This window comes from Dermochelys coriacea, chromosome 5 (assembly GCF_009764565.3).
Source record: "Dermochelys coriacea isolate rDerCor1 chromosome 5, rDerCor1.pri.v4, whole genome shotgun sequence".
Taxonomy (NCBI): domain Eukaryota; kingdom Metazoa; phylum Chordata; order Testudines; family Dermochelyidae; genus Dermochelys; species Dermochelys coriacea.
Genome location: NC_050072.1, coordinates 39,290,930 through 39,316,489, shown reverse-complemented (window position 1 = coordinate 39,316,489; position 25,560 = coordinate 39,290,930). Strand labels below are relative to the sequence as shown.

The window sequence follows — 25,560 nt, the reverse complement described above, 5'->3', positions numbered from 1 at the left end:
CCCCTGAGTGATGTAACTTATGTTGACTTAAGCGGTAGTGTAGACAAGGCCTCAGAGAAAAACTTAGGGGTCATTGTAGAAAATTGCCTCAGCATGAGTTCCCAGTGTGGTGTCATGGCAAAAATGACTAATCTAATCTGATCCTTGCGTATATAGAGGGGAATATCAAGTAGAAGAAGGGAAGTGATATTTTGTCTCTATATGCAGCATTGGTAAGACTGCTGCTAGGATACTATGTCCTATTCGGGTGTCTGGGCTTCAAGAAGGATGTGGAAAGGAACATAACATAAGAATGACCCTACTAGGTCAGACCAAACGTCCCTCTAGCCTAGTATCTTGTCTTCATTCTAACCTATTCTAGTTACTTTAGTTGCACATCACAAGCCATCTAAAGCCAGATGGTGTGTAGATTTGCCTACCTGCCCCTTCCTCCCCCGCCATCTCCCTGGCTATATTTTCCCTACTTGATTCTTCCGCATTATTCCTGCTCCTCCCCCACCTCCTCTATGCAACCAGCCTCATATCTCCAGTTATCTTGTCTCCTTCTCCTAATTGCTGCTGACTTCCTCCTCTCCCCACTCTTGAATTCAAAAAGTAAATGCAAGAGTTATGGGGTTAAAAACTCTTCCAAAAGTGAAATAAAAACATAAGAATGGCCCTACTGGTCAGAGCAAAGGTCCATCTAGCCTAGTATCCTGTCTTCTGACAGTGGCCAGTGCCAGGTGCCCCAGAGGGAATGAACAAAACAGGTAATCATCAAGTGATCCATCATGCCCTGTCGCTCATTCCCAGCTTCTGGCAAACAGAGATTAGAGACACCATTCTTGCTCATTCTGGCTAATAGCCATTGATGGACCTATCCTCCTTGAATTTATCTACTTCTTTTTTGAACCCTGTTATGGTCTTAACCTTCACAACATCCTCCAGCAAGGAGTTCCACAGGTTAACTGTGAGGTGTGTGTGAAGAAATACTTATTTTTATTTGTTTTAAACCTGCTGCCTATTAATTTCATTTGGTGACCCCTAGTTCTTGTGTTTATGAGAAGGAGTGTAAATAACACTTCCTTATTTATTTTCTCCACACCAGTCATGATTTTATAGACCTCAATCCTATCCCCCCTTAGTCATCTCTTTTCCAAGCTGAAAAGTCCCAGTCTTATTAATCTCTCCTCATATGGTAGCCGTTCCATACCTCTAATCACTTTTCATTGCCCCTTTCTGAACCTTTTCCAATTCCAATATATCTTTTTTGAGATGGGGCGACTACATCTGCACACAGTATTCAAGATGTGGATGTACCATGGATTTATATTGAGGCAACATGATATTTTCTGTCCTATTATTTATCCCTTTCTTAATTATTCCCAGCATTCTGTTCGCTTTTTTGACTGCCGCTACACGTTGAGTGGATGTTTTCAGAGAACTATCCGCAATGACTCCAAAATCTCTTTCTTGATTTGTAAAAGCTAATTTAGACCCCATCATTTTATATGTATACTTGGGATTATGCTTTCCAATGTGCATTACTTTGCATTTATCAACATTAAGTTTCGTCTGCCATTTTGTTGCTCAGTCACCCAGTTTTGAGAGATCCTTTTGTAGCTCTTTTTGCAGTCTGCCTGGGTCTTAACTATTTTTAGTAATTTTGTATCATCTGCAAATTTTGCCATCTCACTGTGTACCCCTTTCTCCAGATCATTTATGAATATGTTGAATAGGAGTGGTCCCAGAACAGATCCCTGAGGGACACCACTATTTACCTCTTTCCATTCTAAAAACTGACCATTTATATCTACCCTTTGTTTCCTATCTTTTAACCAGTTACCAATCCAAGAGAGCACTTTCCCTCTTATCCCATGGCAACTTACTTTGCATAAGAGCCTTTGGTGAGGGACCTTGTCTGAAAATCTAAGTACACTATATCCACTGGATCCCCTTGGTCCACATACTTGTTGACCCGCTCAAAGAATTCTAGTAGATTGGTGAGGCATGATTTCCCTTTACTAAAACCATGTTGACTCTTCCTTAACAAATTATGTTCATCTATACGTCTGACAATATTGTTCTTTATTATAGTTTCAACCAGTTTGCCTGGTACTGAAGTCAGGCTTACAGGCCTGTAATTGCCGGGATCATCTCTGGAGCCCTTTTTAAAAATTGGCGTCACATTAGCTCTCCTCCCGTCATTTGGTACAGAAGCTGATTTAAATGATAGGTTACAGACTACAGTTAGTAGTTCTGCAATTTCACATCTGAGTTCCTTCAGAACTCTTGGGTGAATACCATCTGGTCCTGGTGACTTATTGCTGTTAAATTTATCAATTTGTTCCAAAACCTCCTCTAATGATACCACAAATGCTGGAGAAAGTTCAAAGGAAGGGCCACAAAAATGATCCTAGAGTTGGAAAACATATGATTTGCGGTTTAAGGAGTTCAACTTATTTAGTTTATTGAAAAAAAAGGTTGAGAGGTTACCTCATTGCTATGTTTTAGGTACTTACACATGGAAAACATTTGATACTGGGTTTTTTGCAATCTTGCTGACAGAAGCATAAGAAGATTTAATGGCTGGAAGCTGAACAAATTTAGTCTTGAAGTAAGATGCAATTTCCTAACTATTAGGGTAATCAGACATTGGAAAACCTAACCAATTGAAGTGGTTATCATCATTTGGAGTCTTTTTTTGGGGGGGGGGGGAAGGAATAATATGTCTACACTGCAATTAAACACTTTTTTGTCAGATGATTTGGGCTTGTGGGGCTCAGGCTACAGGGCTGTAAAATTGTGGTGTAGTTGTTAAGGCTGGAGCCCAAGCTCTGGGACCCTGCAAGGGTGGAGGGTCCCAGAACCTGGACTCCAATTAGAGCCTGAAATTCTACACTGCAATTTTACAGTCCCGTAGCCCAAACCAAAGTCAGCTGACATGGGCTAGCTGGGGGTGTTTAATTGTAGACATACCCTTAGACAAGATTAGGAATCTTTTTAAAAAGATAAATTCTAATGCATTTTCTAAGGAAAATTCCTCAGCCTGTGTGTGCAAGCAGTTGAGCCAGATAGTTGTGATAGTCTCCTCTGGACTTGGAATCTGTAACTCTGTAAATCCCCTAGTTCATCTCCTTCCTTCATGAGCCTCCTCTTCATGGGGAGAACAGAAATGCTTGCATTGCCCTCAGCATGCTCATAACCCTTGCAGCTCTGCATTAAAGACCAAGACTGTCATCAAGTTTTATGCTTCAGAGCTTCAACTGGCCACCTGCATTGGGCAGGAAGGAATTTTGTTTCCTGCAATTGACCAGATGTATTCAGAATTATTCATCAGATTTGGGGTTGGGGAGAAATTTTTCCCAGCTCAGATTGGAAGGGACCTTGGATTTTTTCGACCTTCCCCTGTAACATGAGGCGCAGATCACCTGGCTAAGGTAGGGGTAGTCAATAGACGGACTGCAGGTCAAATTCAGACTGCCAGATCCTTTTGAATTGATCCCCAAATCTTTTTATTTACTTATAATTATTATTTTATTTATTATTATCATTATTTTTATTATTTTCTCTGGACTCTGGACCTTGACTATACCTTGACCAAGAAATTTGGACCTTTTAAAAAAATTTAATTGATTACCACTGTGCAATGGTCATCTGGTCATATTTCAGCTAATCAGTTCCATTCCATTGTGAAGGCTTTGTGGATTGATGGCAACTTAGTCTTTCCTGTTTTTTGCTTGTGATACACAACTTAGTTTCCCGAGGACTGAAATGCTTTCGTCTAATTAAAGTCTTTGGGCTCAGTATAGGGGTATTTGGGTGAAATGTGATGGCTTGTGATATGTGGTAGGTCAGCCTAGTTAAAATAATGGTCCCTTCTGGCCTTAAACTCTGTGAAATATTGGTGGCAATCTTTTGGCACTGGTGGGTATTCAATTCTTATCCTTAAATACTCAATATATTTTGTGTTTTCTGCTTAATATTTGCAGAGAGAGAAAGTCAGTTAGGCAATTTTTGAGTGAAATCAAGAATTTTGCTTGATTTCTTCTTGAATAGACACAATCTTTCTTCAAGTATGCTTGATATATTTTTTTTTACTTGTTTAAGCCATCTCTGACTGTGGAGTTTAGATTTCAAGTACCCAACCATGCTCAATATGCACTAAAACAACTTTAGCTTTCCATCTTTATTTTTCAGTATATTTAATATCCTGGGAGCTCCCCCTGGTGCACTTGCCTTAATGCTGCTTTGCAAATATATGTCTTCAGCTGTAATGGGGTAGATAGGGGTGAAAAAGAGGTGAATGTAGGTATGTTCCTTTATTTAATTGAATCAACAAATACTACACAAGTTTTGGGGACAGAGGTCACCTTTATATAAACTGTTAAATTGACCCTTTTTATGGTGACTTTCAATGATACAGTACATAAGACCATTATTGAAAGATGTAAAGGTAGTCTTCCATTTCTGTTTTATAGGAGTGGAGAAAATAAGTGAATAAACTCTGACTAAAACTTCCAGGCACATGGTCAAATGCCTAAATTTCTCATGAAATTAAACCACCAAAAATATGAACATATTAAGTACAGCCTAATGCAAGAGAATACTTAATCATTTTGTAATGGCAAATACCCTATGGTTTATACATCAGTATGTCTTCACTGATCGGCACAATTTGAGGCTTCAGTGCTGTTGGGTGTTATATTTCATTGTGATGTGTAAAAGCATTGACACCTGTAGGTTCTGCAGTTTCTGGAATCTGAGCAGTTGCATTTAAAGTTGCTCAGAAAAAAGACCTGCACCTCAGATGGCTGGCTGGCATCTGGGAGGATTGTGGCAGCCCTTTCACTACTGGTGGCAGTGTGGGTGGCACTATCTCCAGTCACCACTTCTACCATAAACTTCTCTGGGGGGGTGTTTCCCTCTTTTTCCACCTCCTCCCGCATCCAATACTCTCAGCTGAAGGCTTCACTAGCCCCAAAGGTCAGTCTGGGTTTGCTGTATCTAGGGTGCTTGCTATGAATAATTAATCAGATTAGCTTTAACCATCTCAAAGCCTGCGGTTGTCCGTCCGTTGGCTCCACAACCAAAAGGGTGACTTTGCCTAAAGCTGAGCTCAATGCTATCAGGAGGAAGTGAACAAGCCCACTAGTACCCCTTACTGTGAGAGGTATGATAGCCTACTTTACCCTCCTTCCAGAGGGGAAGAGAGTAGAGCTGGAGTGTGACAATCTTCCCTCACCGTACAAAATGCTGGTCCTGTTGTTTATTCTTAGACTGCCAGGAGTTGGCTCTATCAGTCTCATTTCCTCATACCAGTACTTCTGCCTGTTGATCACTCTTCCTGAATCTATGGCTTCAGCAGGGAGGGCAGCAGTGGGAATGCTGAAACAATGGAGATGAAATGGAGGTTGCTTGGAAAAAAGGAGGGAGAGAATTATAGGCAAAGAGACCGTAAGGAAAGCACCACAGACATGGTAATTTAAAACTCTAAAAATGATGTAATAATTGAAATACCAAAATGTTACATTAGTAGTGAGGGTATTAACTATATTGCTTATAAGACATACTACTAGAGTTGTGAAATTTGTGTGGAGGAGGCTTTTGTTATCTGTAGTGAGAGTTCATGCCCTTCTTTGGATACTGCTAAACCATCCCTGCCAAGGCTTTGACATGTCTCTGGATCATAAAGATTCTTTTGAAGAGGGATTCTGGTGATGGTAGTTGTGATGTTAAACTCCATATTCTTCATGGAAATATGGTTGTGATATGAATATGGTATGACTAAGATATACTTCATGCAAGATGGCTCATGTAAGGTATCATTGGAAAGGTTATGATTTACTGAATGTGTTCATCCAGTTTGTATGCATGTATCATTTTTGTATCTGAAGCTGGGAATATTGACCATGTCTCTGTATTTCAAATGTGCTATGTTGGATGAGGCCAAACAATGGTAGTGGCTTATTGAAGAAATGCACACAAGCATAAGGATCACCCCAGGAATTGTGTGCAATAGCAACCTCTCAGAGATAGCACTACACAATGGGAACTGTTTAACCCAGGGCACAGCAAAAAAGCTTTCCAGCAAGTGGGGGGAAGATATAAAAGAGGGACAATGACAACAGGAAGGATCCTCACTCTCCCTACAACAACAACACCTGAAAACACCTGAGGAAAAAAGACTGAACTGTGAGAAGTGATGGTCCCAGACTAAGATCTTTTAGCCTGTGTATGAAAAGCTGGGAAAGCGAAGGCAACTTGTGCCTTAAGAATCTGCCAGCCTGTTTATCACTCAGGATGAGAATTTGTTAATTTGTATCTTACCTACCTAGTGTGTTAAACTCAGTCTGCGGCTTTTGTTTATTTACTAAGGTAATCTGCTTTGTTCTGTTTGCTATCTCTTTAACCACTTAAAATTCACCTTTTGTAGTTAATAAACTTATTTCTTGTTTATAATAAAACCCAGTTTATGTAATTTCTAACTGGGAGGGCAAGAAGTTGTGCACATCTTTCTTCACTTCACTTCATTGAGGAAGAGGGTGGATTTTTATGAGCTTGTGCTGTGCAGATTTTTCTATACAGTGCAAGACAGTATTATTTTGGGTTTATCTCCCAAAAGGGGTGGGCACATGAGTGCTGGGTGAGTCCTCTCACACAAAGCTGACTTCAGTTTGTGACTGCAGTGGGGTGTGGCCTTACCTGTGTGTGTGTGCTACAAGAGGCCAGAGAGCCTAATTCAGCAAAGCAGGGAGAGGGAACCCTGGCTGGTTGAGCAAGAGAGGCTCGGTGAAATCCCAGTACATCAGGTGGCACCCCAGAAGGGGGATCCAACCCGTCACAGTGATGTTTTGGGAATGGGTGTGTGTGTGTTTGTTTGTTCAAAAACGCTTCCCCATATAGGATAATCCGCACCCTGAAAGGACTTTTATCTTGCATACTGCTCTTCCCCCCCAGATGGAGGTGCAGAGAACCTGCAATCTACTCAGTATTGGCTGAGTCACTTGCACTAGCTAGTTGAGCTTTGAAGAAAGCATTGTCAACAAAACTGAAGGGAAGTGTGTGTGTGTGTGTGTGTGTGTGTGTGAGAGAGAGAGAGAGAGAATGCCCTTGAAAATCAATGAAAATGTTTAATCAGTTGGAGGAGAGGGTAGTGAATTTTGGAGAAATTTCTGTCACTCTAGTTAAAATGTCCCCCTCCCGTAGGAGGCAGGCCTAAGTTCCTTGTTAGCTGGCACTTCTGAGGGAGCTTCCCCTTGGTTGTAGGGACTGTGCATGGCTGGTCAGGCATAATGGTTAGTTAGGTTCCAAGCCAAAGATGAGAGACAGAGTCAGATGTCAAGTTAGGGATCGAAGTGTTGGGTAGGATGTAGGAGCAGGGATCTGGAGTGAGGCAGATACCAGGAGTACACAGGAATCTGGGTTAAGGAGGACAAGAACCAGGAACAGCCAGAGGCAGGAAGGCAGGGCTCAGGAATCATGTAAGTAGGCAGAGTCTATAGTAACAGCCAGCCAGGGATTCCTGTAGTTGCTCGGACAACTTCCTGTGTTTCTTCATGGTTTAAATACAGCTTTCCAGCTAATTGGTGGTGCTGGATGTTTCTCCCAGTGGGGAACTTTGAGGGTGGAGCCCTTTGTGAGCTACCTCCATTCTCTAGTTGTTCAGGTGAGCTGCTTGGTGGTGTCCATGTGCTGAGCACTGCCTGGGGACCCGTAGGTCTGGGTTCAAGCCCATTATCCCTCACATTAGCTGGACACATTCTTCCAGAGTTCAGTTCCTCACCTACACTGGCTGGGGATTGAGTCCCCACTTCCTAGGGACTATTGAGTTAGCCCTTCTGGGGGCTCTAGGCCCATATTAACTCTACTCACTACCTCTGAGAGTGCTCCCAAATTTGTCCCAAGATAATGGGATAGGCCAGTGTCAAGGCCAGCCCCAATACCAGGATCATAAGAACGGCAATAGTGGGTCAGACCAAAGGTCCGTCTAGCCCACACTCCTGTCTTCCGACAGTGGCCAATGCCAGGTACCCCAGAGGAAATGAACAGAACAGGTAATCATCAAGTGATCTGTCGTCCATTCCCAGCTTCTGGCAAACAGAGGCTCGGGACATCATCCCTGCCCATCCTGGCTAATAACCATTGATGGATTTATCCTCCATGAATTTATCTAGTTCTTTGTTGAACCCTGTTATAGTGTTGGCCTTTACAACATCCTCTGGCAAGGAGTTCCACAGGTTGACTGTGTGCTGAGTGAAGAAATACTTCCTATGATTTGTTTTAAACCTGCTGCCTTTTCATTTCATTTGGTGAACCCTAGTTCTTGTATTATGAGAAGGAGTGTAAATAACACTTCCTTATTTATTTTCTCCACACCAGTCATGATTTTATAGACCTCAATCCTATCCCCCCTTAGTCATCTCTTTTCCAAGCTGAAAAGTCCCAGTCTTATTAATCTCTCCTCATATGGTAGCCGTTCCATACCCCTAATCACTTTTGTTGCCCCTTTCTGAACCTTTTCCAATTCCAATATATCTTTTTTGAGATGGGGTGACCACATCTGCACACAGTATTCAAGATGTTGATGTATCATGGATTTATATAGAGGCAACATGATATTTTCTGTCCTATTATCTATCCCTTTCTTAATTATTCCCAGCATTCTGTTCTCTTTTTTGACTGCCGCTGCCATTGAATGGATGTTTTCAGAGAATTATCCACACTGACTCCAAGATCTCTTTCTTGAGTGGTAACAGCTAATTTAGTCCCCTTGCACTCACCAAGGCCACCTCTCTGCAGTGCTGGGCATTCTATCACACTAGTCCAGTCGTAAGGGACTCAGCCTCTGGCTGAGCCCTAGACAATCTGCCTCGTTCCAGGGTTGTCAATGAACACAAAAAAGAAACACAAATGAATAGTCCCACAGCCTGAAGAAAGAGCACCTTACTAAACATGTTCCTGTTAAGCTGTGCCCCAGAGATTAATATAGGGAAAATTGTCCCCTCAAATAGGTGGATCAGCATCAAGCCCTCTCTTCGTCCAGGGAGGTGCTGCTGGGCAGTGGTCATCTGAAAAGCTCTTGCCTTCAGTCAACCATCTCTCCAGGAGCTGGAGACTGGGGTTCTGCTCTCCTTTCTGGTCTGCCACCAACAATACTATGTCTTTCCCTTTTAAGTTCCTCCAAATCTGACATTTCTTACAGGTGTGGTGGGATGGGACTACCTAAACCCATATTAGCTCATTAACCCTGTATTGTCCAGAGTGGGATTTGTTATACCACATCACAGTTCACAATTATTGGATCGCTTTTTCGTATTAGCTACAGCTTTCCTTCTGCTTACCCAGAAGGAGTTGGAATCTAGACTTTCTTCCTGTATGCTTCAAGTTTCTCCAGCTCTTCTACCTTCAGGAGAAAGCCCTCCACAGAGAACTAGTCTTACCTCCTAGGCTCTTCTCTCTTTTTACACGGGTTTCATGTTTTAAGATTTGTTTTATTTGATCATTACAGTAACAAGTCTTTTTAAAATTCAGATTTCCAGATGTTATGAATAGCTCATTGTTCAGTTGTATGATTGTGACACAAGCGGTAAATCATACAGTTGACTTGATTAAAGAAAAATAATACATTTTTATTTGGTTTTTGAAAGTAAAACACATCAAGACTGGACGGGCAGGAACTTTTCCCAAGCTGCCATAAAACAAAGTGCATACACTATAGCAGGGGTGGGCAAACATTTTGGCCTGAGGGCCACATCTGGGTATGGAAATTGTATGGCGGGCCATGAATGCTCATGAAATTGGGGGGTTGAGAGGCTGAGGGCTCTGGCTGGGGGTGCAGGCTCTGGGGTGGGGCCAGAAATGAGGAGTTCAGGGTGCGGGAGGGGGCTCCCAGCTAGGGCAGGGGGTTGGGGTACGGAGGCGGGGTGAAGGGTCTGGCTGGGTGTACAGACTCTGGGGTGGGGCTGGGGATGAGGGTTGGGGGTACAGGAGGGTGCCCTGGGCTGGGACCAAGGGCTTTAGAGGGTGGGAGGGGAATCAAGGCAGGGGGTTAGGGTGCAGGAGGGGGTCAGGGTGCAGGCTCCAGGCAGTGCTTACCTCAAGCAGCTCCCAGAAGCAGCGGTATGTCCCCCCACCAGCTCCTATGCGGAGGTGCAGCCAGGTGTCTCTGCACACTGCCCTGTCCGCAGGCGCAGTACCACTACCACTGCAGCTCCCATTGGCCATGGTTCCCAACCAATGGGAGCTGCAGAGCCCCTTGTCTGACCCTATGCATAGGAGCCGGAAGGGGGACATGCCACTGCTTCTGGGAGCCATGTGGATCCACAGCATAGCACAGATCTTGGCAGGAATTTGAGGGCCAGATTAAAATGTCTGAAGGGTTGGATGTGGCTCCACATCACCTCCATATTCATGCACATAACAAAATTTATGAGGCAGAGGTGGGGCTGAGGGGTTTGGAGTGTGGGAGGGGGCTCAGGGCTGAGGCACAGGGGGTGAGGGCTCTGGCTGGGGGTGGGGCTGGGGTTGAGGGGTTGGTATATGCTGCCCTGGGGCTACAGCAGGGAGAGAGGACTCCCTCTAGCTCTCTCTCCCACCACAGCAGCACCTGGGCTGGAGGGGAGAGGCACCTCTCCCTGCCACAGCAGCTCCGGGGCTGGGGCCATGGGATAGGCACCTCTCCCCCGAATGTGGCAGGTTCGGGGTTCGGCTGAGTTGGGGCGCCTTTTCTCCATCTGTGGCAGGTCTGGGCCGGGCTGGGTTGGGGTCGGGGAGGGGCCCCACTTCCCCGGCTGGCGGTCCTAGAGGAGTGCAAGGGAGACGCCGGAGAGGAGAGGAGTCAGCGCTGCGGCCTCAGGGCCAAAGCACAAGTGAAGTGGAGGGCCAGGCCAGTGGGGCCCCTGCTGAGCATGGGCCTGACAACATTATAAACCTGGTAATGGCCGGACTGGGTTAAGGCTGGAGGAGGGGTGCCTCTCCCCGCCGCGACATCTCTTCCCCACTGCAGCCCTGAGTGCCTGCACGGTGCTTAATAGGTTGCTGCACAGTTGCGCAGCTTAGAGGAACTCAGATGATCAGCAGCTGCGTCTGAGCACCTGGGTTACCCTATCTTAGGTGTGAGCAGCCACTGCAAGGTCACACTTGAGTTACTATGTTCTGACTGGTGCTTCGTTGATCTGTGTGTATCACTGGGAACATAATCCATGGTTCTTTGTACTGCTGTATGATTGATTGCTTCCCAGTGAATTGTGGAAAAACTTTCCTTCTGGGAACACAGAGAGGGATTTGGGAAATCATTGGAGGACTGTCAGCATTCAAATGAATTGTGTTGTGTCCTCACTGCAAAGGGAATGGGTTACCAGCTCAGGTGAAATCTTTACTTGGGTTTTAGATTATAGACCAGTGATTCTCAAACTTTTTTACTGGTGACCCCTTTCACATAGCAAGCCTCTGGGTGCAATCAATTAAAAATGTTTTTTTATATATTTAACACCATTATAAATGCTGGAGGCAAAACGGGGTTTGGGGTGGAGGCTAACAGCTCGTGACTACCCAGGTAAGAACCTTGAGACTGCCTGAGGGGTCCTGACCCCCAGTTTGAGAACCCCTGCTATAGCCCCAGATAGATTGTGATGAAAGCACCACTAACCTAGAGAGAAAGTGTTTTGTATGTGAATGAGAAGGATCTGAGGTATAACATCCAAGGAGCCCAAATGATCTCTTCAGTGAAGATGTAATCTAAGAGGTCCAAATGAGTGACAACCCACCTGATTCAGTAAGAAAGTAGAATCCACTTAAACCTTTCCTAGCAGGATCAACATCTCCTAATGTGGAGAAGTATTCAGACATACTAGATGTATATATGTGTATCCATATATCAAGTAATATAGAAAGACACAGGTTGAAAATAGTAAATATAAAATTGCACAATATTTAGAAATTTTTTTTTGAAGTGTTATCTTTAATGTTATTTAGGTTTCCTCCTTCCTCACCACTGAAACCATATCCAACAAGGCCTCCATATAGAAAGGAAGTAATTAAATTTCCAGACTGGAATGTTCCTGAAGCAGGCACTTCCCAAGAATACATCCCAGTGAAGTCTCTCATGATGGTAAGATTTCTTGTTTCCAGTTTCTAAAATATTTGATATTCTGAAAGGAAAATAGGTAATGGGAAGGGATAAAGTAAACTAACAATCCTTTTTTTTTTGATGTATAGTGTTTGACTGTAGAAAAATTAAAAGAAATAGATTTTTGTTATGCTGAGTTTTTGCTTAGAGGAAGTCATTGTTCTTTCATTTTTAATGATAGTTCATTGGTTGTTTTGATTTTTTCTCTCAGATGGGTTGCTTTCTCATTTGATTATTTTTATGTTCACAAATTGCATTACAGAATTTACCAAGTACAGAATTTAAAGGATAAATTCATAAATTTGAGAGGATTCAGAGAAGAGCTACAAGAATGATTAAAGGAGTAGAAAACATGCCTTATAGTAATAGACTTAAAGAGCTCAATCTTTTAGCTTAACAAAGAAGGGTGAGTCCATAAGTATCTACATCTGAAACAAATAGTTAATAATGGGCTCTGCAGTCTAGCAGAGAAAGGTACAACACGATCTACTGGCTGGACGTTGAAACTAGACAAATTCAGACTGGAAATATGGCATACATTTTTAATGGCGAGAGTAATTAACCAGTGTAACAATTTACCAAGGATCGTGGTGGATTCTCTGACAATTTTAAAATAAAGAGTAGATTTTTTCTAAATGATATGCTAGGAATTATTTTGTGGATGTTCTATAGCTTGTGTTATACAGGACATAATGGTCCCTTCTGGCCTTGGAATGTATGAATCCATATATTTGATATTTAACTCATATACTAATGTATTGTAAAACAACAACAAATTTGCTTTATTCCAGGATAAAATGGTCATTTTGTTGGAATTGTATCTCATGATTGCTTCACTTGAAGGTTGCGCAATGCTACTGGTTTTTTAAAACTCTTATAAAGCTACAGTTTTTACGGCTTCCACATACTTGCTCACAATAAATGTTACTCATGGAGGAATTCTGCACCACTGTGGAGTGCAGAATTTTGCAGAATTGCCTGTTTTCCCCGCAGAATTTCTGGCCGCCATTAGGGGCCACTGGACTCGGCGGAGCCCAGCTCGCAGTGAGCAGAGCACCCAGACTGGCTGGGCTGGAGGTTGCACGCTCTTTGATCCTCATTCTCCCAGGGACAGGAGAGGGCCTGGGAGACCCAGCCAGCTCTGGCAAAGGGTGAGGAAGGTCAGAGCCACACCATACCATGTCCTCTGTCGGGACAGTAAAGAAGTTGAGGAGGAGTAAAGGCTCTGGGTGTCCTGGTGTCTGGGCCGGGAACTGCTCTGCAGCTGGGCTCTGGGGGGAATGGGAGTGCAGGTGTCTGGGCTCTGGGGACCCCACACTGCTCACTCCAGCAACCCCAACTGGAACTGGGTTGTTTTAGGGGTTTCTTTAACTCTCTACTCCTGAGGGAATCTTTGTTGCTGTTGTCTGTTTTGTTGACATACTTATTAACAGGTATTTTTAAATAAAATACCAAAATAATTGAAACTGGAGTGATTATATTGTGTTATTTTGACAAATAAAATATGCAGAATTTTCCAGAATTTTAAAATGTTGTGCACAGAATTTTTAATTTTTTGGCACAGAATTCCCCCAGGAGTAAAATATGCTGCAGCTATAGAGAGCGGTTGTGTTGGATTGTTTTGCTGTGTGAACTTGGAGGATCTCTCTGGGAAATGCTGGGATCAGGCAAGGATTAAAACAAACTGCCTCCCAGACCCACATCATAAACATGAAACCAACTGTGCTCCAGCTTCAATCCCTGACATATGTTGTTTAAAGGCCTGAGCATTTTAATTTATGCATCTTCATTATCCTCCTCTTGGCTAATCCTGTGTGTTGGCGCAAGCACACACTCCCCATGCACGCTTTGGAAATAGGTGTAGATTTTGATAATATGATAATGTCTTTCTTACATGCTTTGATCAGTGAAATTGTTAACACTGTTGATATTTCAACTGTCGTTGGCATCTAAGATATCATCCCTTGAAATTAATAGCACAGTTCAGGCCTCAGAGCAGTTGTTTCAGGATTTCGTAAACACAGTCAGAGATCTCTGCTATTTTTCGCATGTTAGCTTGGGCAGAGTTAGCCGGTGTACATCTACTCAAGCTGGAAATTACAACTCTCAGCTGCAGTGCAAACATAGTCAATAAGCTAATAGAGTTCAACCAATGCAGTGTGGGCATGGTGGTGCAGGCTAGCTGCCCAAGCACAGCCCTGCTTGAGATCCTAGGTATGTACTTGAGTGGCTAGCTTGAGCTGCTGTGGCCACATGGCAATTTTTAGCATGCTAGCTCGAGCAGAGCTAGTGCTTGTAAATCTTCCTGAGTTGGGAATTAAACCTCCTAGCTGCAGTGTAGACTTATCCTTCGAAGGTTTTCTTTGCAACCATTTATAGCTACAGCCTATAATATATATATATATATATATATATATAAAATTCAATATGAAGACAGTGGAGAGCTATTGAGAGATCTATGCACACACTGCTGCACCCTGCTTCCTCTGCCCCCCGTCGCCCCCCCGCCCTACTTACTGCCTTTCTTCCATGAGGGTGCACCTTTCACTTTGGGAAATACTACTATAACTCATGCTATTGAGGCCATGTTTTATACTCGCCATTCTTCTAATCAGGAGCTAGATGGAGTTCCTTCTGCTGTTAGTCAGTTACATGTCTTAACTTGGTTACAGTTTTTGGATTTATGCGGAGTAGGACTGCCAGCTTTTCAAGTTCTGCTCCTCATTCCCCTTCAAATGTCAGCAGTCACTCAAATAAGCTAATATCAATGAAACAAGCTATATCAGCCTGTTCCTTAAAGAAAGACAGGACAGGCATGCCAGTTGCTCTTGAATGCAGTGACAGGATGATAGCATCTTCAGTTTAATTCCTTTTTAAAGAACTGCCAACAAAATCTTGAGGCACAAGAGGAAAAGGCACATACGTTTGGAACTTCTGTAGTGGGTGGGAGATGTATTGTGAAGCAGGGAGGGGGCAGATTAGCAAGGTCAGTGCATGCAGCATCACCCTCTGATGTACCTAATCAGATAAACTCATTCATTACTGAAGTATGTGAGACTCATAGACTTTAAGGTCAGAAGGGACCATTACGATTGTCTAGTCTGACCTCCTGCACAACACAGGCCACAGAATCTCACCCCCCATTCCTGTAACAAACCCCTGACCTATGTCTGAGCTATTGAAGTCTTCAACTCGTGGTTTAAAGACTTCAAGGTGCAGAGAGTCCTCCATCAAGTGATCTGTGCCCCACACTGCAGAGGAAGGCGAAAAACCCCCAGGGCCTCTGCCAATCTGCCCTGGAGGAAAATTCCTTCCTAACCCCAGATATGGTGATCAGCTAAATCCTGAGAATGTGGGCAAGACTCACCAGCCAGACACCCAGGAAAGAATTCTCTGTAGTAACTCAGATCCCACCCTATCTAGTGTCCCATCACAGGCCATTGGGCATATTTACCGCTAATAGTCAAAGATCAATTAATTGCCAAAATTAGGCTATCCCATCATACCATCCCCTCCGTAAACTTATCAAGCTTAGTTTTGAAGCCAGATATGTCTTTTGCCTCCACTTCTCTCCTTGGAAGGCTATTCCAGAACTTCATTCCTCTGATGATTAGAAACCTTCGTCTAATTTCAAGTCTAAACTTCCTGATGGCCAGTTTATATCCATTTGTTCCTGTGTCCACATTGGTACTGATCTTAAATAATTCCTCTCCCTCCCTGGTATTTATCCCTCTGATATATTTATAGAGAGCAATCATATCTCCCCACAGCTTTCTTTTGGTTAGGCTAAACAAGCCAAGCTCTTTGAGTCTCCTTTCATAAGATGGGTTTTCCATTCCTCGGATCATCCTAGTAGTCCTTCTCATTACCTGTTCCAGTTTGAATTCATCCTTCTTAAACATGGGAGACCAGAACTGTACACTGTATTCCAGATGAGGTCTCACCAGTGCCTTGTATAATGGTACTAACACTTCGTTATCTCTACTGGAAATATCTCGCCTGATGCATCCCAAGACCGCTTTTTAGCTTTTTTCACAGCTATATCACATTGGCGGCTCATAGTCATCCTGTGATCAACCAACTAATACTCGAGGTCCTTCTCTTCCTCTCTTACGTCCAAGTGATGCGTCCCCAGTTTATAACAAAAATTCTTATTAATTCCTAAATGCATGACCTTGCACTTTTCACTATTAAATTTCATCCTATTACTATTACTCCAGTTTACAAGGTCATCCAAATCTTCCTGTATGATATCTCTCTATATTGGCAATGCCTCTCAGCTTTGTGTCAGCCGCAAACTTTATTAACACATTCCTGCTTTTTGTGCCCAGATCAGTAATAAAAAGATTAAATAAGATTGGTCCCAAAACCGATCCCTGAGGAACTCCACTAGTAACTTCCTTCCAGCCTGACATTTCACCTTTCAGTATGACCCGTTGTAGTCTCCCCTTTAACCAGTTCCTTATCCACCTTTCAATTTTCATATTGATCCCTATCTTTTCCAATTTAGCTAATAATTCCCCATGTGGAACTGTACCAAATGCCTTACTGAAATCAAGATAAATTAGATCCACTGCATTTCCTTTGTCTAAAAAATCTGTTACCTTCTCAGAGAAGGAGATCAGGTTGGTTTGGCACGGTCTACCTTTTGTAAAACCATGTTGTATTTTGTCTCAATTACCATTGACTTCAATGTCCTTCACTACTTCCTCCTTCAAAATTTTTTTACAAGACCTTGCATATTACAGATGTCAAACTAACAGGCCTGTAGTTACCCGGATCACTTTTTTTCTCTTTCTTAAAAATAGGAACTATGTTAGCAATTCTCCAGTCATATGGTACAACCCCTGAGTTTACAGATTCTTGCTAACGGGCTTGCAATTTCATGTGCCAATTCCTTTAATATTCTTAGATGAAGATTATCTGGGCCCCCTGATTTAGTCCCATTAAGCTGTTCGAGTTTGGCTTCTACCTCGGATGTGGTAATATCTACCTCCATATCCTCATTCCCATTTGTCGTCCTCCTATTATCCCTAAGCTCCTCATTAACCTCGTTAAAGACTGAGGCAAAGTATTTGTTTAGATATTGGGCCAGGCCTAGATTATCCTTAACCTCCACTCCCTCCTTAGTGTTTAGTGGTCCCACTTCTTCTTTCTTTGTTTTCTTCTTATTTATATGGCTATAGAACCTTTTACTATTGCTTTTAATTCCCTTTGCAAGGTCCAACTCTACATGGCTTTTGGCCTTTCTCACTTTATCCCTACATGTTCTGACCTCAATAAGGTAGCTTTCCTTGCCGATCCCTCCCATCTTCCACTCCTTGTAGGCTTTCTTCTTTTTCTTAATCCCTCTCTGAGATGCTTGCTCGTCCAGCCTGGTCTACAACTCCTGCCTATGAGTTTTTTCCCCTTTCTTCGGATGCAGGCTTCTGATAGTTTCTGCAACCTTGACTTGAAGTAATTCCAGGCCTCCTCTGCCTTTAGATCCACAAATTCTTCAGTCCAATGAACTTTCCTAACTAAGTTCCTTAATTTTTTAAAGTTAGCCCTTTTGAAATAAAAAACCCTAGTCACAGATCTATTTTTGTTTATCCTTCCATTTAGTTTGAACTGAATTAGCTTATGATCACTTGAACTAAGGTTGTCCCCTACAACCATTTCGTCTATGAGGTCCTCACTACTCATCAAAACCAAATCTAAAATGGCATCCCCTCTTGTTGGTTCAGCAACTACTTGGTGAAGGAATCCATCAGCTATCGCATCCAGGAAAATCTGAGCCCTATTATTATTACTAACACTTGTCCTCCAGTCTGTATCTGGGAAGGTAAAGTCTCCCATGATCACACAATTCCCATTAGTATTTACTTCATTGAAAACATTAAAGAGATCTCTATCTTTATCAAAATCGGATCCCTGTGGTCTATAGCACTCCCCAAGTACTATCCCAAGGGATGCTCTTGCAGCTTTCTTCCCCAATGTGATTTTTTGTATCCATTCCATCACTTCTTATTTCTTTACAGTCTACCTCATCATTGATGTACAATGCTGCTCCACCACCTTTGCCTTTATTTCTGTCTTTCCTAAACAGCACATACCCTTCAATACCTGTAGTCCAGTCATGACTACTATTCCACCATGTTTCTGTTATCCTTATAATATCTGGTTTCACTTCCTGCACCAATAGCTCTAGTTCCTCCATTTTGTTACCTAGGCTCCTTGCATTAGTGTACAAACATCTTAATTTTTGCCGGTTGGCTTCTCTCACATTCTTTACTCAATTAGGCACAGACATTCTACCGCCAGTATCACCTATTAGATGGGTATGTACACTGCCCTCCCGCCTTATGTCCATTCTCCTACCCACGGCTGTATCCTTTTTTACTTCATTTTCTTCCTTCTCAATGTTAAAATCCGGCGTGGAGACTACCTGGACATCTCCCAACCCACTCCCCCAAATTCCTAGTTTAAAGCACTCTTGATCAGTTGTGCGAGCCTCCATCCTAGAAGTCTATTTCTCTCCCTACTCAGGTGAAGTCCATCCCGAGAGAACAGTCCTCTGTCCATGAATGCCTCCCATTGGCCATACCTCCCAAAGCCCTCCTTATAACACCACTGCCTGAGCCATCTGTTGATCATCATAATCTTGTCACACCTTTGTTGCCCTTCTCTAGAAGTAGGCAGAATCCCACTGAAGATCACCTGAGTCTTGATTTCCTTAAGCGTCTTCCCAGTCTGGCATAGTCTCTCTTGATGCGTTCCAGTGAGAATCTAGCTGTATTATTTGTTCCCACATGAAGGACAATCAGTGGATTCTTTCCCGCTCCTGTTAGGATCCTCTTCAGCCTCAGGTCCATATCCTGTATCTTAGCACCCGGCAGACAGCATACCCTTCTGTTCTCTGGATCAGCTCTTGTTACAAGCCTGTCTTTTCTTCTCAGTAAGGAGTCCAATCACGTAGACTTGCCTTTTCCTGATGATGGCGCAATTCTTCGGTCTATCCCCTGTTCCCTCTGGCTGCAAGTCCTCTCGATTCCTCTTATCCCTTGCAATCCTCTGCAACTCATGCTGTATTCTCCTGGGGCTCATTGTTGCTATCTCCATTGACTCTTCCCCTCTTCCTATAGGACTAGCTGCTCTTCTCTTCTTCCTTGCCCTCTCACCTTCAGTGGCCACCTGCTGTGCCCCTTCTTCATTTTCCAGCTCTGCAAACCTGTTCCTGAGCTCTATTTCTCCTTCACTAGCCCATCTTTTCCTCTGCCTAGTTCTCTTAGTCACATGCCTCCCAGCAGTCTCTCCTCAGAGTTGTTTGGTCCTGCTTTCATCTGCAAGTCTGAGTTTTTTTTCACTTCAGCCTCCTCATGTCTTTGCTCCATCATCCACTTGAACCCCCTTCTAAACTCAAACAGACTTTCCACCTGCATCTCCAATCCTCGGATCTTTTCTTCCATCAGCTCTATCAGGTGGCACTACATGCAGATGAAACTCTTTTCAGGTACCCCCTCCAGGATCATGTACATGCCGCAGCTTCCACATGCAGTCATCTTCATTGTGTCTTCCACTGCTTGGGTCACTACCGCTGCTGCCTCTGTATCTGTCACGACCTTCTCATCTAAGTCCTGTTAGTCAGGAAACACAAACCAAACCAAAACACCACCACCCAGAGAAAAACAAACCCCCAACGAGCACCAAAACACTGCCAGACCACCACACACTCCCTTCAGTACCCTGTTTGTTCCTCTTCCTGGCTCTCTTAGTCTTCCCCCAAATTCCCCTTGCCAACTCCCACTCAAGCTCCCCTGTTTACAACTCTGTTTGCTGGCTCCTGTGCCGCTGCAGCTGTCTGAGGTCAATCGTCTGCCCAGACTTGTGAAAATAAGGACCACTCCATACAAAGCAGTTGTCATCTTTTAGGCTAAAAAGGAAAAACTCCTAGTAATTAAGAAAAGTTGCTATTTGGTCCCTTCATGCTAACTTTGGTTATTAATAGACAGTATCCTGGCACTCCCATCAGTGCATACTGTTTCACTTGGGTTCAAAGGGTGACCTCTGTGTGGTGGTCATACAGTCTTTCATTCTCTGCTGCTTCAGTTCTATCCTTTCAGTCAGGAGAGAAATGACTATTCGTAAGTTTTTGTGAAGAACTAGCTTTGCTGGGTCTCCTCAGTTGTACCTATTTGCATTCGTTTTCTGTCTGCATTACACCTGCTAGGACTTGCTACTTAAATCTCATCAGCATACACAGAGCCAAGCAATATGAAGACCATGAACTGGTCTACACAGCATGGCAAAATGCATCAGAGGGGTTGCCCCATGTAGACCCTGCTGGCCTGCTCTAAAATGTACCAAGTTTGCATTAACAGAGTCCTCTTTGAAACACATTCAAATGCTTCAAAAGTCATACCCCTCTAGTGTGCTTTGCCAGTACCGTGTACACAAGACCTGAGAAAGACTATTTCACCTGGTTGTTTTTTGGGAATTCTTACAAGGGTATGGGCTATTGTTAAATGCAAATGTATGACAGAATAAACTTTACACATGACTGTAATAATCTTTGTACAAAGTATGCCTTGTAAGGTATCATTTGAACACTCATAATTTGCTGGTCAGTATTGTCCCTGGTAAAATATGTGTGGCCACATTGTATGTGAAGTTATAAGATCCCCCTCTATGATGTTATTAATGGATGTTCCAAATCCCGCAGCTCTTCCTAGGCAGAAGTCAGGTCTGTCCTAAACAAAGGAAGGAATTTGCACTTGCCTTAATTTACATTTAAGTACTAAACAGTGTCATCAAGCAAGGAGGGAAAACAAAGGAAGTTCAAACAGGTGAAAAAAAACTAGTAGGTAATATCATTCCCCTTAGCTTCTTTATCTCCTTGGTCTCAGCTGTAAATGTTTTCAGTTGGGGGACTGAAACTATAAAAAGAAGGGACAGACACCCCTCCCCCCACCCATTACATTCACTGCATCTGAAGAGACAGAAGAAGTAGCCATTGGATTCTGTGGGGAGGGATCCTGACCAGTGTGTTCAAGTTGAAGGGGCTGGGCAACTCTATTTGGGGTCACAAGTTGTGTGCATATTATTCCCTTAATGGAATAACGAACTCAATATATTTGTACTGTCCAGGAGAGGATGGATACTACAGGACATAGGTTTCTGGGGTGGAATCTGGGAATGTGGTGGGGGTAATCCTGTGGTAGTCTTTAAGGCTGGTAAGAGCCAAGTTAGTTCTGGCTGGCTGCAGCACATACAGACAAATTTGGGAGTGACTTACATGCTAGAGCAGGGATGGGAAAACTTTTTGTCCCGAGGGCCACATCTGGGAATAGAAATTGTATGGCGGTCCATGAATGCTCACAAAATTAGGGTTGGGGTGTGAGAGGGGGTGAGGGCTCTGATTAGGGGTCCAGACTTGGGGGTGGGGCCAGAAATGAGTTCAGGGTGCGGGAGGGGGCTCCGGGCTGGGGTGCGGGAGCATGAGGGTGAGGGCTCTGGCTGGGGGTATGGGCTCTGGGGTGGGGCTGGGGATGAGGAGTTTGGGGTGTAGGAGGGTGCTCTGAGCTGGGACCACAAGCACTGCTCTGACATGGGCTCCTTCTGCAGCTTTGGACAAATCACTTAATTGAGGCAAAGATGCTTCTCCTCTATAAAATCTAAATAATACTTAAATATTTACTGCTCACGGATTTTACGAGCATTTGTTATTGTTCATAAAGTGCTTGGAAGAGGAAGCATGCTACACTGTATAAGTGCTATACTATTTTATCATTGAAAAAATTGATAGGTAAAGGAATGTGCTCTTTTCTTTTTTTTTTCTTTTGTAATCCAGAATTCTGAAATGTGGTTCAAACGTCACAGTATAGCAATAGGAGAAGTACCAGCTTGCAGACTTGTGCACCGCCAAGAGTTAACACAGGCAAATATAGAAGAGATATGGAAATCCATGACGCTATCACAGTAAGTGTGTTTGTGAGTCCTCCACCTTTACACTAATGTGTATAGTGGGAAACAGTCTCACCTTCTCTGCTGCCTCTCATAATTTCACCCATTCTTTACTGCTATACTGCCATTAGGCGTATACTTGCTAGACTAATCAGACTTGCTTATTATTTGACTATCAGCCTGTGATTTGTGAATAATCTCTTTTGTATGTAGCAGTTTTAACAATTTCTCTTTCTATGATACTATATAGCAAATTTTTCTGTATGTGTTTGTGTTGTGAAATCTTTCTCCTCCCTTCTCTTTCCGCAATGGTAAAATTCAAACAGCTCTTCTGGGAGCATGAAATCCTAAAAATCACTAACAAAAAGTGCAATCATAGAATATCAGGTTTGGAAGGGACCTCAGGAGGTCACCTAGTCCAACCCCCTGCTCAAAGCAGAACCAATCCCCAATTTTTGCCCCAGATCCCTAAATGGCCCCCTCAAAGATTGAACTCATAACCCTGAGTTTAGCGGGCCAGTGCTCAAACCACTGAGCTATCTCTCCCCGCAATATTTAGTTTGAGGACATAGGAAATGGAAGATCTGATCAGCTGGGTGAAAAAAAATTCTACAAGCTTCCTACATATAGAAATAAGCTGTAAAATTTTAATAATGGGGGTAATTAACCATTGGAACAGTTTATCAAGGGTTGTGATGGATTCTCTTATCACTGGCAATGTTAAAATCAGTATTTGATTTTTCTTTTTAAAATGATATGCTCTAGATTCATAGATACTAAGGTCAGAAGGGACCATTCTGATCATCTAGTCCGACCTCCTGCACAGCGCAGGCCACAGAATCTCACCCACCCACTCCTATGAAAAACCTCACCCATGTCTGAGCTATTGAAGTCCTTAAATCATGGTTTAAAGACTTCAAGGAGCAGAGAAGCCTCCCTCAAGTCAACCATGCCCCATGCTACGGAGGAAGGGCCTCTCCAATCTGCCCTGGAGGAAAATTCCTTCCCGACCCCAAATATGGCAATCAGCTAAACCCTGAGCATATGGGCAAGATTCACCAGCCAGATACTACAGAAAATTCTTTCCTGGGTAACACAGATCCCATCCACCTAATATCCCATCTCAGGGGATTTGGTCTATTTACCCTGAATATTTAAAGATCAATTACTTACCAAAATCCCATCATACCATCTCCTCCATAAACTTATCAAGTAGAATCTTAAAACCAGATAGATCTTTTGCCCCCACTGCTTCCCTTGGAAGGCTATTCCAAAACTTCACTCCTCTGATGGTTAAAAACCTTCGTCTGATTTCTAGTTCAGTAGTCCCCAAACTTTTTACCGTGCACCCCCCTAACACCTGTCTGCGCCCTCTGCCCCACAGGATCCGGGGCTGAGGGGATGGGGGGCTGCTGGGGTTGGACAGAGGCTGGGGTTGGGGGCTGGGCCCCAGGTGCGGGGCCAGGAGCAAAGCTGGATGGCGCTCCCTCCCTGCCCCCCGTGGAGGCTGACCCGGCCCCAGCTGTGCCCCCTAAACATTCCTCAGCACCCCCCTAGGAGGGTGCGCCCCAGTTTGGGGACCTCTGCTCTAGTTCAAAAGGAATTATTCTTGAGATGATCTATGGCCTGTGACGGGGCAAGGCCAGATGGCTATGGAAGAGTAGTCCTTTTGGGATCCAGGAAGTGGGCGGGCAAAGCCCATCCACTGCTAAAGGATCCCCCCCAGCCTAGAAGGGGGATCCACAGGACCTAGATTCCAATTAATTTCAGGGGACAACTGATGAAATAACAGGGACAGGAGTGTGGTCAAAGGGTCAAATGAAGGGAACCGGACGGGGACACCGAGCAGAGAACCCCGGACAGCGCCCACTGCTCCTCAAAGGCATCAAGGGAGTCAGAGGATGCCGCCCAGAGGAACTCTGCCCGTATACGTGAACGGACCCTGGATCGAAAATAGGCCCCACAGTCACAGGAGACTCCATCAGCCAACCTCCTCACTCTGGTTTTATAGATGGCCATTTTAGCTAGGGCCAGGAGGAGGTTGACCATGAGATCCCGTGACGTTGTGGGGCCACGGATAGGGAGTTCATAGATAAGAAGGTGAGAGGAAAAGTGCAACCAAAAGGATAATAAAATATTGGTGAGGAGCCGGAATAGGGGCTGCAGCCTGGCACACTCCAGGTATATATGTGCCAGGGTTTCCCTCACGCCGCAAAAGGGGCAGGTGTCTGGGACTGAGGTGAAGCACGCCAAGTACACGCCCATGCTCACGGCTCCGTGAAGGAGCCGCCAACTGACATCCCTGGCGGGCCTTGGGACTAAGGTGGAATATAGGCTGGCCCACCGGGACTCCTCACCCTCCAAAGGTGGCAGAAGTCACGCCATTTTGTATCGGGGCAGGACACGAGGGTGAGGGCATGAAGGGTGTGGAGCACAAGCGTGTAGAGATGTTTTCTTGGTGCGGTTTGAAAGCAGACCGGCTGCATCTCTTGCAGCCGGCTTACAGTGAAGGGGTGAGGGGATCGGTTGGGTCTAAGGGGTAGGGGTCCAATTAAAAGATCCGGCGGGCCTGAGGTAGGGGGTGGGCGGGGCGTGCCCTCGTGCAGGACCCGGTCGAGATAAACCCAAGCAGTGGGCGGCAAAGCGGCCTTCACCTCCTGAAGTATGCGCCGGGGAGTACAAGGTCTGGAGAGCCCCATGCGCTGAGCGAGCGTCAGGGGATCCAGCCAGTCTCCCCGATCATAGTCCAGGAGGTCTCTGACTCTTGTGACTTCTGCCAGGACCAACCTCTGGCGCACCGAGCGGGACTCACCACCTGCAGACGGAGCTGGGGGTTGTGTAGCAGGGGCTCCGCGAGGAGATCTGCCCCCTCATAGAATCATAGAATCATAGAATATCAGGGTTGGAAGGGACCCCAGAAGGTCATCTAGTCCAACCCCCTGCTCAAAGCAGGACCAAGTCCCAGTTAAATCATCCTAGCCAGGGCTTTGTCAAGCCTGACCTTAAAAACCTCCAAGGAAGGAGATTCTACCACCTCCCTAGGCAACGCATTCCAGTGTTTCACCACCCTCTTAGTGAAAAAGTTTTTCCTAATATCCAATCTAAACCTCCCCCATTGCAACTTGAGACCATTACTCCTCGTTCTGTCATCTGCTACCATTGAGAACAGTCTAGAGCCATCCTCTTTGAAACCCCCTTTCAGGTAGTTGAAAGCAGCTATCAAATCCCCCCTCATTCTTCTCTTCTGCAGACTAAACAATCCCAGCTCCCTCAGCCTCTCCTCGTAAGTCATGTGCTCTAGACCCCTAATCATTTTTGTTGCCCTTCGCTGTACTCTTTCCAATTTATCCACATCCTTCTTGTAGTGTGGGGCCCAAAACTGGACACAGTACTCCAGATGAGGCCTCACCAGTGTCGAATAGAGGGGAACGATCACGTCCCTCGATCTGCTCGCTATGCCCCTACTTATACATCCCAAAATGCCATTGGCCTTCTTGGCAACAAGGGCA

The 25,560-nt window shown here is 44.3% G+C and overlaps 1 protein-coding gene across 1 annotated transcript in view; it reads left to right on the top strand.

The window, feature by feature from the left end:
* The window catches only part of DEPDC1B (DEP domain containing 1B), a 72,023-nt gene that overhangs the window by 12,561 nt on the left and 33,902 nt on the right, over positions 1–25,560 (top strand). The window contains exons 3-4 of the mRNA XM_038402561.2: positions 11,956–12,091; positions 21,939–22,066. Of these exons, the coding sequence (XP_038258489.1) occupies positions 11,956–12,091; positions 21,939–22,066 (264 nt within the window). The remainder of the gene's footprint in view (positions 1–11,955; positions 12,092–21,938; positions 22,067–25,560) is intronic.